Source organism: Hemitrygon akajei, chromosome 8, assembly GCF_048418815.1.
Source record: "Hemitrygon akajei chromosome 8, sHemAka1.3, whole genome shotgun sequence".
Taxonomy (NCBI): Eukaryota; Metazoa; Chordata; class Chondrichthyes; order Myliobatiformes; family Dasyatidae; genus Hemitrygon; species Hemitrygon akajei.
The window spans coordinates 84,808,876-84,825,256 of NC_133131.1; the positions used below are offsets into that span (position 1 = coordinate 84,808,876).

Below are 16,381 nucleotides of genomic sequence, written 5' to 3' on the forward strand. Positions count from 1 at the left end.
GTGGAAGCAGTATACCAAAATTGAACAATGGTTAACAGAGAGACAACAGGCAAAGAATAAACAGATCATTTTCAAGTTGGAAAGCTGTGATTTGTCAGTTGTTAGAGACTGGTCCTGAATCTTCTGTCAGAACTACATCAATGAATATATAATGATATCATATATTTTATAAAATATTAATATATAATAAACTCTATCTATGAATAAGAGGGCCAAATTATAGTTTCCTGAAGATACAAAGCTGAATGGTCATGTGGATATGAGAATGAAATAGAGGGATATGTGGACGGGTTCAGCAAGCATGTAATGCAAAGTAATGAAGGAAAAATAGGAAGTTGTTCACTTTGGTAAAATAAAACAAGAAAACATAACTTTTTTAAAAAATGGTCAGAGACTGAAAAGTATCATTATTCAGAAAGAGCAGGTGCTCCTCTTATATAAACCATTAAAAATCGTTATTCAGGTTAGGAACGCAAATAGTACTTTAGCCTTCAATTAAAATAGAGTGAAAATATCCAACTGAAAACATATGGGGCTCTGGTGAGATACTAACTGGAATATAGTGTGCAGATCGGGACTACCCTCTAAGGAATAACATACAGTGACCGGAACAAAGGCTCACCAGAATTGCAGGGGAGGAGGAGTGGGGGAGTTTCCTACCAGGAGAGATTAAGCATTATGAAACTAGGTTCTCTAGAGCTTCAAAACAGAGAGAAAAAAGAATTAATGTCAGTAATATATGCATTTTTAAATAAGGCTTTAACAGGGTAGACGCAGGGATGATGCTTCCCTTGGGTGTGTCCAGAACCAAGACTCAAGTAATATTTTGACCACTTAGAACTGAGACGAAAAGAATTCTGGTGCCTAGACAGTAGTGAATCTTTATAAGTCCACACACAAGAGGGCTGTGGAGGCTGTCACTTAGTATATTCAAGTCAGAGATCAACAGAATTTTGGATGTTAAAGGAACAGGGGGATGCAGGGTTTTGCAGCAAAGTGGTACTGATGTAAAAGACAGCCATAATCGCAATGAATGATAGAGCAGCCCTGAAGAGTCAAATGTCCAAACCCAGAAGAAAATTTTGAAATATGTACACTTCCCTGATATGTCAACACACTTGCATCTTGGCTAGTAAGTAATGTAATTACTGTCTAATATTGCAAAATATAATTGTGGCATGGAACATAAACAAATACAATTAAAGTTATATGCACGTAATTTAATTATCCACAGCAATCTTCACCCAAGAAATGAGCTTGCCTCTTCAATCGCAAAATGCTTAAGATGAGGAGCCAATGCAGTTTATCATGACCATGCTAGCTCCCTACCAGAGTAACTCATTAGTTCCACCCCAGGACACCTTTTGGGGCCTTGCAAAAACTTTCCTCATCACAAATTCATTCAAATGTCTTAAAGGCCATAGCAGAACCTGCTTCCAGTGAATTCTGGATTCCAAACATATGATGTGTAAACAATTTTATTTTTCTTATTTATATACGTCATCCATTCCTTGACTCCTCACCTTTAGAAACTACCTACTATCCACTCTATCCTAACCCCTTATCATAATTCAATTAGATCTCCCCTCTGCATTCTCTAGAAAAACTTGCCCAGATTCTCTTTTCTAACTGCAGATTCTCATCCTAGGAACCATTCTCATAATTTTTTCTGTACCTTTTCTAAAATCTTAATATTCTTCCTACAATGGATGAGATCAGAATTAAATATGTCAAAGTAAATTTATTATGAAAGTATGTATATGACAATATATATTACCTTGAAATTTATTTGCTTGCAGACATTTACCAGAAAATAAAGAAATACAATAGCATTAATAAATAAAGACTGTCAAAGTCCAACAACTAACGTGCAAAAGAAGATAAAGTGTGCAAATAAAAATAATAAGAACATAGAGTTGCAGAATCCTTGAAAGTGAGTCTGCAGGTAGTGGAATCAGTTCAGAGTTGAGGGGAGTGAAGTTATCCATACCAATTCAGGAGCCTGATGGCTGTTCCTCAATCTGGTCATGTGGGACCCAAGGTTCCTGTATCTCCTACCCAATGACAGAGAAAGCAGATTGGTGGGGGCTCCTGATGATGGATGCTACTTGCTTGCGGCAGCACTCCTTGTAAATACACTCAGTGGTGGGGAGGGCTTCACCAGTGATGGATTCAGGTGTATCCACCACTTTCTGACTGAGACATATCCACCCCTCTCAGTAGACATATTTCATAAAAGCTACTGAAACGTGTCACTTTGACCTCAAATGCAGTAATCTCTGGAGTAGTCCCAGTGCCACGTGCGAGTCAAGGCTGGGATAGAACAAGTGAATGTGTGGCTGAGGAGCTAGTGCAGCCGGCTGGCTTTCAGGCTGCTGGATCGTTAGTACCTCTTCTGGGCCAAGAGAGATGGGTTACACCTTAAATAGAGAGAACTAGAAGGTTTGCTAGTTCTGCTTTGTGGGGTGGGGGGGGGGGGGTTCAAACTAGTTTGGCAGAGGAATGGGAACACAGCACAGGTCAGAAGATGAAGAGATAGAGAAGAGGGTAGATGCCATCACCAGCAAGTCTATAGTGAAGGGCAGGCAGAAGCGAGGTAGTAGACACAATGTGCTAGATGTGTAACAGTGTGTTTATTTGTATGCCCAGAGTACTCAGTAGGACAAAGGTGAAAATTTTGAGCATGGATCAGTATATAGCACTACTAGATGATGTTGAAGACATTATGGATACTTGGTCGAGGAAGAGGCAGGACTGGATGCTTAATATTTTGGGGTTTCAATGTTTTAGAAAAGACTGAAATGGAAGCCAGCAAGGAGGGTGAAGGGAAACTGCACTATTAATCAGAGAAAATATCAGATCTGTATTCAAAAATAAGAAAAGTGCAATCACTCTGAACAGATGTGCAGACAGATAAAGGGAAAGGTGTAAAAACTTAAGTTTTAAAATTACTAAAAATTAGAATAAGTCGAGACCTTGTAGGAGATTATTAAATTGGAGCAGAGCAAATTATAAGGGTATTAGGCAGGAACTAGATTTGGGATTAGCTCTTTATGGACAAGTGGGATAAAGCTTCTGTCATCCTAATCATAATGCCATATCATAGACAATTACCATGTCAGCATGAGTTTTGCTGGTAAATGCTAAAGAGCTTCTGAAATTTACCTCCTTTACTGCCAGTAAGAATTGGGTAGAAGACTTTAACTTACCCTGTAGTGGTGGGTGGCATATCAGTAAATACACCCTACTGCTGGATTCTCTGTGATATCCAATGGCAAATCTGACCCTTGCTAAGCTTCCTCAGTATTTACTTCAGGGAAATTTGGCTCCTGAACCCTAGCAGACCTGGTCAGAATTCTCTCCAACAGTGGAGATTCCATGGCTACAGAAAGGAAAACACATGGCACAATGCATTTTCTTCAAAAAAAAATTAAACAATTCCAAAATAATTACTTGTGTAAGCTTCAAGAGATCTTCGTCAACTGTACCTTTTTTAATTAAAAAGATATTTTAAATAGCATCAAAATGTTTCTGTATGTTGGGGGGATTGAAACATTTAAGAGCTTTTCCAGTTTTGACAGCTAACAAAACTGGGCTGGCTTTCATAGTTTCATAGCAAGGATTCTTCAGCAAGACAGCCATGCTACCATTCAGGCCAACAAGCGAGCTCTCGGTACTCAGACCAGGTCAAGTTTAGGAATGAAAGGAACGGGGGCAATGGACGGCAACGAGTGGCATAGCCCTGTGTCATTAAGAACTGGCCTTGATATTGCTGAAATTGCTTGATTTACGTTTTCTAGCTGAAATGTTTCTAGTAAATCTCTTTCTTTTGGCTAGTCTGTCTTTCCAAATTTCAGTTTGCCATTCTGCAGACGTCCTTTTTTTTTAAAAGAAATAACTGCTAATCCAGTCATATTTTAATGCTAACCTGCTTTAAGGCTCTTGGTCTTGGCAGCCTATAATTAATGCCCATCCACTATGTTTGAATAATTCCTATCCACCTATATCCTGGTTCAATTTCAAAATCTGCTACTCATTTCTTTGCCAGTACCAGAAGTTTAGCTGGAAATGTGTCTTCTTGCACTTTCTAAACAGATTACAAGGGTAAATAAAAATACTTCCTGTGTCCTGGGAACCCATGCTTATATGATAGGCACCAGAGGGACTAGTATGACAGAAAGAAGTAGAAAGAAAGCAGAGGATAGGAACTGTAAGTTCTAGTTGGAACAGGAGAGCAGATGTTGCAGAGCAAGGACGAGACACAAAAAGAAGGGAGAAATGGAAGTGAAGGGACAGCAAAGAGGGGTAAACAAACAATGTTGAAAAGACTATAGAAGAGAGATTATTCACAATGTCAATACTGCATCACACCAACTAGTGGAAAGTGCAATCTGAATGCTCACTATTACTCCATCTTCCAACGCCCACCAGGAAATAATAGAAACAGGGGGCAAGGCAGTGAAGCAATGCATATATTAGAGGGGCAAACAGAGGAACAAGATGCACATACAAATAAAAACACAGAATAGGTAATAATTACAAATGTATACAATTGAAGTAGGTGGACATTTAATGTATTTAAATAAACTACCTCATTACATAGATTTAAAAAATTATCAGAAAACATTTATAAGAAAGAAATTATTTGTGAAGTACAGCTATGACATGTTTTAAATGGAACCAAAATTCAGTGTTTAATGGTTTGTCAAAGCACACGCATTTCTAACCACAACTAACCAAAATGGTATTTGCAGTTTGAATGTGGGAAGAGCTTTCCGAGCACAACTTTACAGCAAAGACAACATCACTGTTTGAACAGTTCCCCTTCACTTCACCATTGGCATGAAGAAGTGCAGGAAGGCAAAGGAGTCCAAACCAAAATTGGACCACCTCCCTAGATCTCCCATAGCTTTTTGCCTGAAAGGTTGCATGATACACAGCATATTGCTTTGCAAGGAATCATTACAACCTGTAATGAGCCATGTAACATCCTATTGTCAAGATGCCAATATGGTGCATTTTCTTATAAAAAGCTCGGGTAAGAGCTCATTATTTAGCAAAGGGCTGCTTTCAAATCCAGACCTCCAACAGTGAGTGGCCATTTTTATCCTGGCATTTCTTAATACATTTGATAGTGATATCTGGAACGTGACACAACTGTGCAAATTTTTTAGAAAATACACAGTTTAATAAATAGCGTCACAGAATTATTGTGACACTATTTAGGTGGGTAAAGCAGGAAGGCCCTGAAAGTTAGGAATAACTGTTCTGTACATCTCAACTGTGGCCAAAGTTTCAGGATTAATCACACTTAAATATTTGCCACATACACATTTGGCACATACATTTGCCACTTAAAAATTAAGCATTAACAACCTGGCCATATCACTTGTTAACATCTATGGCCCATGAACACATTCCCCTGATCTGACCTGGGAAGACTGCAAGTGTCTGGACGGAATGCAACATGTTAACAAACAAACTGGAGTCGTTTCAAAGGTAATTTATGGAAGTACAGATCTACAGCAGTCTCTTTCAAATCTGCCAAAAATAAAGCTGGCTAACAAAATGACTTCATATTGAATGATTTACTATTTAAGACCATCTTAAAACATAAATCTGAGGCAATGCAAGGGCAATTTTAATCTCTGCCCAGTCCATGCTAAATAAAGTTTACCATATAGTATATCAGTGCAAAGAATCTCAGTAATAATGGCTGGGAATCTTTCTCTATGATGAGGGCATAAACTGAAAGCAGAATTGTCCCATAAAGTTTTCCAGGATGGAATTGCTCAGATAAGAATTCAGACACAAACACATGATTATTGTTTAAGTCCACTGAGGTTTCAAAACTACCGGTATTAACTTTCCTAAGGTTCCTTATAGGTTATTCCAGTGGGTAATTAGCAGATATGAAAACCTCTGCAACAAATGACTTTGTAATAGTAGTGGAAATTGGAAAATGGTCATCTGATCAACTTAAAGATGCTGAATTTTAAAGTTGTGCTTTAAGTCACCAATTACAAAAAAACATCAATAAGATCCATCACCAAGGAAACACACAGTACAGCAAAAGACTAGGCAACTATCCTTTCTGCTTCTGCCAGTTTTCCTCAGTCTGAGCTGATCTATACCTCCACTCTTATTTACTAATTTTAGTCAGAATCCTGAGGTTCTTACCAAACAAAAATCATTCAGTCTCGGCTAAACTCTGACTTTGTGCCTTATTTTGTATTCCCTCAATAAAAAAAGGTGACAACATATCTGAAGCTAGAAACAAATTTCAATAACTTTAGATGCCTTGTTGAGATTATCCTTCAATTTGCCAAAGCACAAAAATATACCCAACTTATCTTTGAATGACCCATTTAAGCAATGGTATCATTTTGGTGGAATTGGTAACCCATCTCCAAAGCCAACATACCGAAAATTCAATTGAGCACTCAAGTTAAGAATGATTAGTCATCTATATAGTTAAAAATAAAATTTTTATTCAAACCCCTTACAACACTTTCCATGAATCTCACTTTAAAAATAACAAAACATTCTATTGCAAAGTCAAAAAACTCATATCTGTCTCTTGTGGTATGGCTAGGTTAAATGTTAATAACCCATCTTCTAACAGGCTGGAAAATTATCTTTTGTGACCAAGTGAATAATTATGAACTGAATGAAAGCTTGCTGCAGAACAGATAAGAATGTGTTCGTGGTATAGTCACAATTTATCAAATAGGGTGATATGATAAAACAGATGTAAAACACAAAGTAAAAATGAATAAACATGATTAAGCAGCTCTTTATCCAAATATTATTACAATATTATCTAAATAAGACCATAAGGTGTACTAAATATCATGGAGTCTTCAGTGTTTCAACAAGGGCAATCACTTAATAAAGATTAATGGGACTTAACTCTGGAAGTAGCTGAAGTGATTGAAAACAATCTTCATAATTACACAAGTAGAGATTGTTTATTTATTTATTGAGATACAGTGCAGAATAGGCCCTCTGGCTATTGAGCTGCTCCTCCCAGCAACCCCTCGATTTAACCTTAACCTAATCAGGACAATTATAAGTTCGTCTTTGCATTCTCACAATCCATAATTAGCAAAAGAGCAAAATACTGTTTAGGAATGTCTGTTTGGTTATATAGCAGTTCCACTGAGGAAAGGACGATTAAGATAATCACAGTCTTAATCTTTCTTGTCATATTCATCCATTTGCAATTGATTCCTGCAGTATCAACTCTTTTTCCCCTTTCTCCATTAAGCAATATTCTTACCCTTCCACGCCACCTTCCTCTGCAGCCAAGATGAGCAAGTCTCTTCAAACAAACTGAAAACTCTAGCAAGAACCTCACTTTGTTTCTTACTACACTCCAATCCACTATTACCTCTCACTCTCGGTTAACCTTTCCATTCTCTATCCCACGCCACCCACTGCCAGCAAGTAAATCACTGGTCTTCTTCACATTCCACAATTCATAAGATCAGTGTCTGAATTTACATCCTTGCCCATATCCTACTTCAGATCAAGGCCTTTCACTCACCTACACTGACATAAATTTGATCGTCTAACAATCTTAAAATATTCCATTTTCCCACCTTTGGCTTAGCCAGCACCTCCAGCCTAATAACGCTCTGGGATTGCTGAATCATTATTTTTAGCTTTTATATCCTACACTCCAAAATAACCCCCCCCCCCCCTCCCCCCGGTCTTCTCCATTGTGTCTATCATTTGTTAACCCTTTAAGATTCTATATTCATAGACTGACTAGCACAGAATGCACTCGTTAGCCCAAAACATTCATTGGGAAGCTACAGCCTACTCCAATCAAGCTTCTTCATCAATATTTATCATGTAAATTTCTAATCCCTTTTCATTCAGATCTTGTCCATCATCCTCTTAAAAGGCATCTACACTCTTTCTCCAAGTCCACCTCCTCACCAATATCAGGCAAAGGAATTTCCCTCCATTTCCTATCAGATTTATTGATTTCTGTTTTATGCTGACAACCACTAATTATGCTCTTTTTTTTGTTTACAAGTTGAAGTTTTCTGATTGTATCTGTTCAATGGAAACCTCTCATAATCTGAAGATCTTTAATAGGTCACTCCTCTATTTTCTTTTCTCAAAGTGAAATGCCAGTCTGATCATCCTTTCCTGATGTCACATTTCCAACATCATCCCTTCACCTGTTTCAGCATCCTCTCCAGTATTTCCATATTCAAGAAATCTTTATAATATTAAAATATCCTTATATTAATATTATAATATTAAGATAACCTTATAATATTAATAGGGGAATTGAATACAGGACTAAATTTATCTCACCACAATTACGCATGGACTTGGGAAACTACACCTAAAGTTTTTTCAATGGTTTTGATCCTCTTGCCTAAAGGAGGATGTATTTGTCATAGAAGTACACCAAAAAATTACTAGCCTGGTTCTAGCAATGGCAGATTTGCCATACGAGGTGAGAATGAATAGATTAGACTCAAATTCTCTGCTGTTCAGCGGACTGAACAGTTGCTTTAATGGCCTTTTTTAGTTTCTTCTCATCATTATTTTTGAAACATAGTCACTTCAATGAAACTGAGACACCAACATTTGTTCAAAACAAAAAATGTGATGACAAATCAACAATTTTTCTTGGTTACTGATTGAAGTAAAAGTACTGATAAAGACAACATATATCTGCCTGAGAGAAAATACGTTATAATATTTTGTTTTAATTCTGCTCTAAAACTTGGCTAACTGCATCAACTGTAACTACCGTATTAACATTTTGTTCTCTTCAGCCTTACAATGTGTTTGACCAATGTGTTTTACTTCTCAATTCTCTGAGCTGCAGGATTTCAACTGATAGTTCCAACATCACCCGTGACAAGAAACCAGGGCACTTTCCACTCATTTTCATTTCCTCCCTCCAGCCAATCACACCACTTCAGAACCACAAGAATAGGCAGTGGTTCATTTTTAGTCTTATCTACAGATCACTGTTGTGGCATAACACCAAAATCCACCTGTCCATCACTACCCTCACCCACAACCATGAAAACTCAGATGCATTGCCTTTATTAAGAAAGTTGCAAATATCTTAACAAACATCAGAAAGATCAAAGCCAAGTCATCACGAGTGAATCTGCAGATGCTGGAAATAAATAAAAACACAAAATGCTGGCAGAACTCAGCAGGCCAGACAGCATCTATGGGAGGAGGTAGTGACGACGTTTCGGGCCGAAACCAAAGCTCCTGAAGAAGGGTTTCGGCCCGAAACGTCGTCACTACCTCCTCCCATAGATGCTGTCTGGCCTGCTGAGTTCTGCCAGCATTTTGTGTTTTTAAAGCCAAGTCATTATTTTTTAGGAATGCATTATTATTCCAAACCACAAACTCAGGCTACATAAGACAATTAAGAAAAATTAAGAGTGACTCAAACTACAGATGACTTTTGAATCCCATGTCTAAACCTTCAACTAAATCATTTATTGACCTTGCACTTGCTGAAAATCTATCCACACTTTTGTCACTTTAATTTTACCATTCTTCTCCCCAAATTCACCTCAATAGATTTTACTTCAGTGTAACAAATTGTGCAGAGTCCCAAATTCAACCATGACTCTTGCCCATATTGAACATGGATCTTCATGTTTCTCTTATATCTTTCTTTCACTTGCATCTCCCTTGCCCTTCCAAACCAATACAATCCATTTTTATCCAACATTTGTGTCACAGCCTTCAGCTGCTCCAGACCAATTTTCAGAAATCCTTTCTATTTCTTTCTTGCCAATTTTAAAACTTTTCCTACAAATACATTCTCTTGTCCAGCCTCTTGCACCACGAAGGGCATCAATTCTTTTTGTTTCCATCTTGTGGATGTTTACCCACATTTACAGGAACACAATAACAGATACCAAACATTTAACTGTGTGATCCCCTCCAAGCAGTTTTTGACCGCTCAGAAACAGGCTCTTCAACCCAGGGAGTGTGCTCCGACTGAGCACCCACCTTTCCACTCCAGCAATTCTCCCCACGTTTTCCGGAATTCTCCTCAACCTCTACCCTCACTGATATTTTAAGGCTAATTTACAGTGGCCTACCAACCTGCACACCTTTGGGTTAGAGAAGGAAACCAGAGTGCCCAGACTTCCAGTCTGTGTGCAAAGTGCATGTTCTCTCAGTGAGCACATGTGAAACCCATGTGGTCACAGACAGAACAGTTCCACACAGAGAGGTAAGGATTGAACCTACTGTCCCAATGCTTTTTACTCAACAGTTCATTCTTTTTACAACTACCTTCACCTGACCATCCCTAACCAAATTCAGATATATTCTAGTGCCAAGCAGAATTCATGGAATTCTCAAATTTCTCAGACAGCAACATCTACAAAATCTTAAAGCTCAAGATGAAAAGAGGCTCAATGTGGAAAACTGAAATGCAATCAGTATCATCATTACATCTGTACAATCTTCTTTTCTTGTGGACGACAAAACTACTCAGTAAGTCACATTCAAGTTCAAGTTAAAGTCCAAGTGTAATGCCATCTGATTGTACATATATACAATCAAACAAAACAACGTTCCTCTGGACCACAGTGCACACACAAAACATATATCACACGTAACACATGAAATAAAAGATTATCACAAATATGTTAATAAAATATAATTCAATGTGCATGTAGCATGCGGCACAGTAAACAGCTCACCATCCGAGTAATGAGACCTCGGTAATGGCAGGGTATTCATTAGTCTCACAGCCTGAGGGAAGAAGCTGTTACCCAGCCTGGCAGTCCTAGTCCCGATGTTCTGTACTTCCCCCCTGATGGTAGTGGGTCAAAGAGATTGTGGGATGGATGGTAGGAATCCTCTACAATGCTTTGGACATTTCATATCCAAAGCTCCCGGTATATGTCACAAACAGGGGTGAGGGAGACCCCAGTGATCCTCTCACTGCTTTTTTTATTATCCTCTGTAGGGTCTTGCATACCGATGCCTTGCAGCTTCCATACCACACAATGATGCAGCCAAGCAGGATACTCTCAGTGGTGCTCCTGTAGAAAGTTGTTAGAATGGTTAGAAAGGGGGTGGGGGGAGCAAGAAGCCTTGCACGCCTCATTCTCCTCAGAAAGTGCCCTCCTGACAAATGAGGTGGTGCTGGGGGTCCAGGTTAGATTGTTACACGTACCCCAAGAAACTTGGTGCTCTTCAATCTCTCCATGGCAGAGCCATTGATGTGCAATGGAGAGTGGTCGACCTGCGCCTTTCTCAAGTCCACAATCATCTCTTTTGTCATGTCCACATTGGTACATGGGCTGTTGTTCTAACACCATTAGACAAATCTCTCGACCTCCTGCCTGTATGCTGACTTATCATTGCTGCTGATGAGGCCAACCACTGTTATATCATCAGTGAACTTGAAGATGTGGTTTGAGCTGGATCTGGCAGCAGGGTTAACTCAGCAGCGTCAACAGCCGCTGACAGAGCACACAGCCCTGGGGGAGCACCAGTGCTCAGTGTGATGGAGCTTGGGATGTTGCTGTCAACTTGGATAACTTACCCAGAGAGGGGTATTGAGTCCCAATCGAGGATAGTATACCCACCAGCCTCTGAGGGATGATTGTGTTAAACATCAAGCTGAAGTTGACGAACAACAACCTGGCATTGTTTTCAAGGCGGGACAGGACCAGGTGGGGTGGGAAGAAGTTACAGAATCATCAGTGTACTGGTTTGAGCGGTAAGTGAACTGGAAAAAGCCCAATATAGCTGGAAGGTGGGATTTTATACGATCCATTACCAGTCACTCAAAGCACTTCATGATTGTCGAGGTCAGCGGTACTGGGCAGTAATTGTTTAGGCCAGTCACGGATTGCTCAAAACAATTCAATAACTTTGATAGAAAAAAACTGACAAAAATGATATCCACATTAACCTGCGTCTTATCTAACCACAGAGTAATTTCATTACAGCAGACTGCGCTCAGCTATGTTCATTTCTCTCCTTCACATTACACAAATATTTATCCCCTCCACTTCCGCCACAGAACAGTTATCCTCTTACAGACTACATTGAAATGTAAGCAAAAATAGTGCAACTGCTAACGACAAATGCATCATGTTCAGCTGCCAATCACAGGTAAGAAAAAAATAAAATGAGGCCCAGTGGATCCCTTCAGGTAAAACATCATATTCTTCAGCTAATAATCACAACATATTGCATCAAATGTAATCTTCTGCATTTTTGCAGAATTATATATGTGAAGGTCCCTAAAACTATATTTAAAGTTTTTCGATACTTATTAGAGTATATGCCAAGGAAAAAACTCCTAAATATCAGAAGGCATCCATTTCTCAAGTTACCTATACATTTTCTAAAGTTGTTACAAAACTAGATGCTACTCCATGCAACTGCGTGACATAAACAATTCTTTTTTGCAGGAGTCATTACAGTAGGATCCAAAATGTTTTGAATTTTGCAGAAATAGAAAAATGTTCAAGACTCTGAAAGAACTACGTAATAACATCCTCTATCTTCACCAGCCAGTCTAATGGAACACCACATGGACATCCACTTTGGTTGCAAGAACAGGAAAACAGATTATTATCTGAACTGTGGCCGATTAGGAAAAGGGGAGATGCAACGAGACCTGGGTGTCATTGTACACCAGTCATTGAAGGTGGGCATGCAGGTACAGCAGGCGGTGAAAAAGGCAAATGGTATGTTGGCATTCATAGCAAAAGGATTTGAGTACAGGAACAGGGAGGTTCTACTGCAGTTGTACAAGGCCTTGGTGAGACCGCACCTAGAATATTGTGTGCAGTTTTGGTCCCCTAATCTGAGGAAAGACATTCTTGCCATAGAGGGAGTACAGAGAAGGTTCACCAGATTGATTCCTGGGATGGCAGGACTTTCATATGAAGAAAGACTGGATCGACTAGGCTTATACTCACTGGAATTTAGAAGATTGAGGGGGGATCTTATTGAAACGTATAAAATTCTAAAGGGATTGGACAGGCTAGATGCAGGAAGATTGTTTCCGATGTTGGGGACGTCCAGAACGAGGGGTCACAGTTTAAGGATAAAGGGGAAGCCTTTTAGGACCGAGATGAGGAAAAACTTCTTCACACAGAGAGTGGTGAATCTGTGGAATTCTCTGCCACAGGAAACAGTTGAGGCCGGTTCATTGGCTATATTTAAGAGGAAGTTAGATATAGCCCTTGTGGCTAAAGGTATCAGGGGGTATGGAGAGAAAGCAGGTACAGGGTTCTGAGTTGGATGATCAGCCATGAAGGGCCGAATGGCCTACTCCTGCACTTATTTTCTATGTTTCTAAGATGCATCCATGGCTTGATTTTATGTAGGTTCATACCAAACAGATTAAAAATGCATGTATATGTGGTCAGTTTTTTAAAAATTACTTTTAAGAAAGAAATGTGTATTGTTGTACACTGGATTGCTTCCAACTGATTATTAGCAACAACAGTAGATTCATATGTTAAATTGGGTGCCTTATAATGGTTTCTCAGTGCAGCTGCCAATTTCTTCCCTTTACCATAGGTGGCATTATTCCAATAAATCAAACTGTACTGTCTTAGCAGATATAAAGCATATGGCTGTTTTCTCTGTACCCATAAAATTCTGATTGAGTGAACTGCACTGAACTACGTAAAATTTAAAAGTTGTATCTTGCATTTATGTAGTGTCTTTGACAGAGGAGTATGTAAATCAAATAGATGGCTTTTAAAACACCATGTCACTTCATATTTAACAAAAAAACAAACACACATGGAATCTTGTACAACCAATTACCATTGTACCTTTAATACCTGCATTTACGTCAGACTTTACAAATAAGGGCTTCCTTTATGTTTATCAGGAGGTACGGAGACATCAGAATAAATTTCCTTCCTTTCTCTTTCTGTTAAGTAGAACTTGGGAGCTGGGTTGCAAAATGGCAGTAACTTCAACAACAATACGTCGTGGGCCAAATTTAGATTTTAAGTTAAAGGCCCAAAAACTGACTAAATTATGTGACCGAGCAGTTTAACAATACATTCTTGCGAAATTAATTGATAATGGAAGTTCCAAAACTCTGCTGTCACAAAATAATTTGGGACGTTATTCTAGTTTAACCCCACACAAACAAATCTTTCACTTGTGGTCAGGTTTACCAACAGAGAGCCTTCAGAGTGACAAAAATAAACAGGTTTAATTTCCAGCCAAAATCACATAGTTGAGGAGGCATATTATGAAAATTGAGCAATTCCTATTTCACTGTTACTTAAGAAATTGTTCTGCTTACAAGCATAAAGGAAGTACGACTGACAAAAATACTTATAAAAACAAGTATGGCAGTAATTCACATACTTTGTGTACAAAAAGATGTGATAAAGGATATATGTCACATTAATCATTAAATAAATGTAATTTATTTAAGCACTTAAAGTGTCACAAATAACCAATCCTGTACCCACAAAACTTCCCCATCTCCACATAGAAGGGAGTCAAAGATATCACATGTAATATTTTCGAAGGGGGAATTGAATGATAATGATCACCTCACAAGTATTTACTTCTTCTTTACCATTATCTATCCTACTAAAAATAAGGTCAAAATCACTGATGGTTTTGTAGATGTTCATAGCAAGAAATCATCACGAGTTTATTCTAAGTTATAGAAGTTTACATGGGGAAAGCGAATACAAACGGCATCCCCCCGAGAAGCAGTATTGCATAAATCTGATATCTTACTAGCTTTGCTGAGTGTGTTACAAATTACTGAACGAACATACATTTCTTCACCACTAATGAATCCTATTGTCTAATATTAGTTTCTTCGAAATTTTAACAGCTGTAAAATTCATTATGTTAAGACAAACATGTTTCGTGTTGTTTTATTCACCAAAGCTAGACGCCAGTCTGTTAACTGTATCGCACACACTACCGTTTTTGTTTTTTTTGGGGGGGGGGGGGGTGCTGGTGTGGGTTTAGATTTAAAGAGTACAATGTTTACTTTCAGCTCCATACCTGTATTTCAATAAAACTCATGTCTGGAGATGCCCGTAGGTTTTGTTTATTGAACAGTTAATTTTTCAGCGGTGGGGTGGTTTCCTACAGATTTTACCTGAATGTTTTCAATAGTTTTGTCTACTGTAACACAATCAACAACGGCAAAAATCCCGAGACAACTCATTCGGTCTAAATGTAAAAAGTACAGAGCACAGAATCACCAATAACTATTTTTAAAAAATAACTGCCGAACAACAAATTAGAGGAAATTATGATCTGGCAAGAGATCAGGAGGTACTTTTGTAAACACTGAAGGAATAGATGGCAAAATAAGAAAACAAACAAGAATGTCAACAAGAATGAGACGCTTCAGAGACAGGAACAGTTGGCAGAAGCGGCGCTGTAACTTCGCCGGCGACTCTGGGGCACAATGTTTCCAGGAAGAGCGAAGTGACACTCCTTACCTCTTCTGAACTGGCTTTCGCCGTTTACGGCTGGCGTAAATACTGTTTGAGTTCATCAGGGAAAACAAGGGCGCAGGAACCTTCTCTCTCCCTCGATTGGGAATGTTTGCTTCTCTTGACCCCCCCTCCCAAGATCTTTGTCTTAAAAGTAATTCAGCGGGGCTCCGAGGAGCGTGGCAGTCAGTGGGCCAGAGCACAGGTTAATCGAAGAAAGACGACTGAAAAGCGCAATCTCCGCTTCTGCTTCTACTAACACACACACACACAAGCTTCTTCCTTATTAGACAGAGACGGGGGAGTGGGCGGGGTTGCAGAAGTAGCTGTGGCCGCTCGATGGAGCACCAGCGCCGGGGAAGGAGGCTGGGTTATGGGCGGCAGTGAGCACGAATCAGCTCCGCGAAGGACGGCTGGGCTGTACCGACCGCCTCCGCTGCTCTTTTCTTTAAGGTGATTGAGGGAAAAAGGGGGGGAGGCTGGCCTGCCGTCACATCGCCTCCGCGCACCCTGCCTTCCACCAGCACAGGGCCCCCTGCTTTTCACTGCGTCGGCGAGCTGGGGGTGCAGCCCAGCCGGCGGCGATTCGTCCCCTCGTCCCTGTCCGATCTCCGGACACGGTCTGGGAGCGGACTGACTCACACTATCAGCACGGACATTCTTCGCTCACAGTATTGTATACGCCACTGGGGGGGGGGGGGGAACCGTCCTCTCAAGGCGGAGCACTCGGTTAACGTGCCCTTTGCTCCTCAGAGCCCGCCCAGGAGCCCTTGACAAGGTCAGGTTTGTTTGTGAGCCATCGTTGAAATCTGATTGCGAAACAAACAGCAGCAAAATTGTGGTGCTTTCAGGAGCTGAAGAAAGAATGTAACAGTGTTACAGGGATAAAACCATGTAAAAGTAGCTCA

General features: G+C 39.6%; 1 protein-coding gene across 1 annotated transcript in view; it reads right to left on the reverse strand.

Annotated features, from left to right (window-relative positions):
* The window catches only part of LOC140732025 (aryl hydrocarbon receptor-like), a 193,596-nt gene extending 177,457 nt beyond the window's left edge, over positions 1–16,139 (reverse strand). Inside the window, exon 1 of the mRNA XM_073054112.1 lies at positions 15,480–16,139. Within this exon, the coding sequence (XP_072910213.1) occupies positions 15,480–15,535 (56 nt within the window). The 5' untranslated portion in view covers positions 15,536–16,139. The remainder of the gene's footprint in view (positions 1–15,479) is intronic.
* Positions 16,140–16,381: the final 242 nt, after the last annotated feature.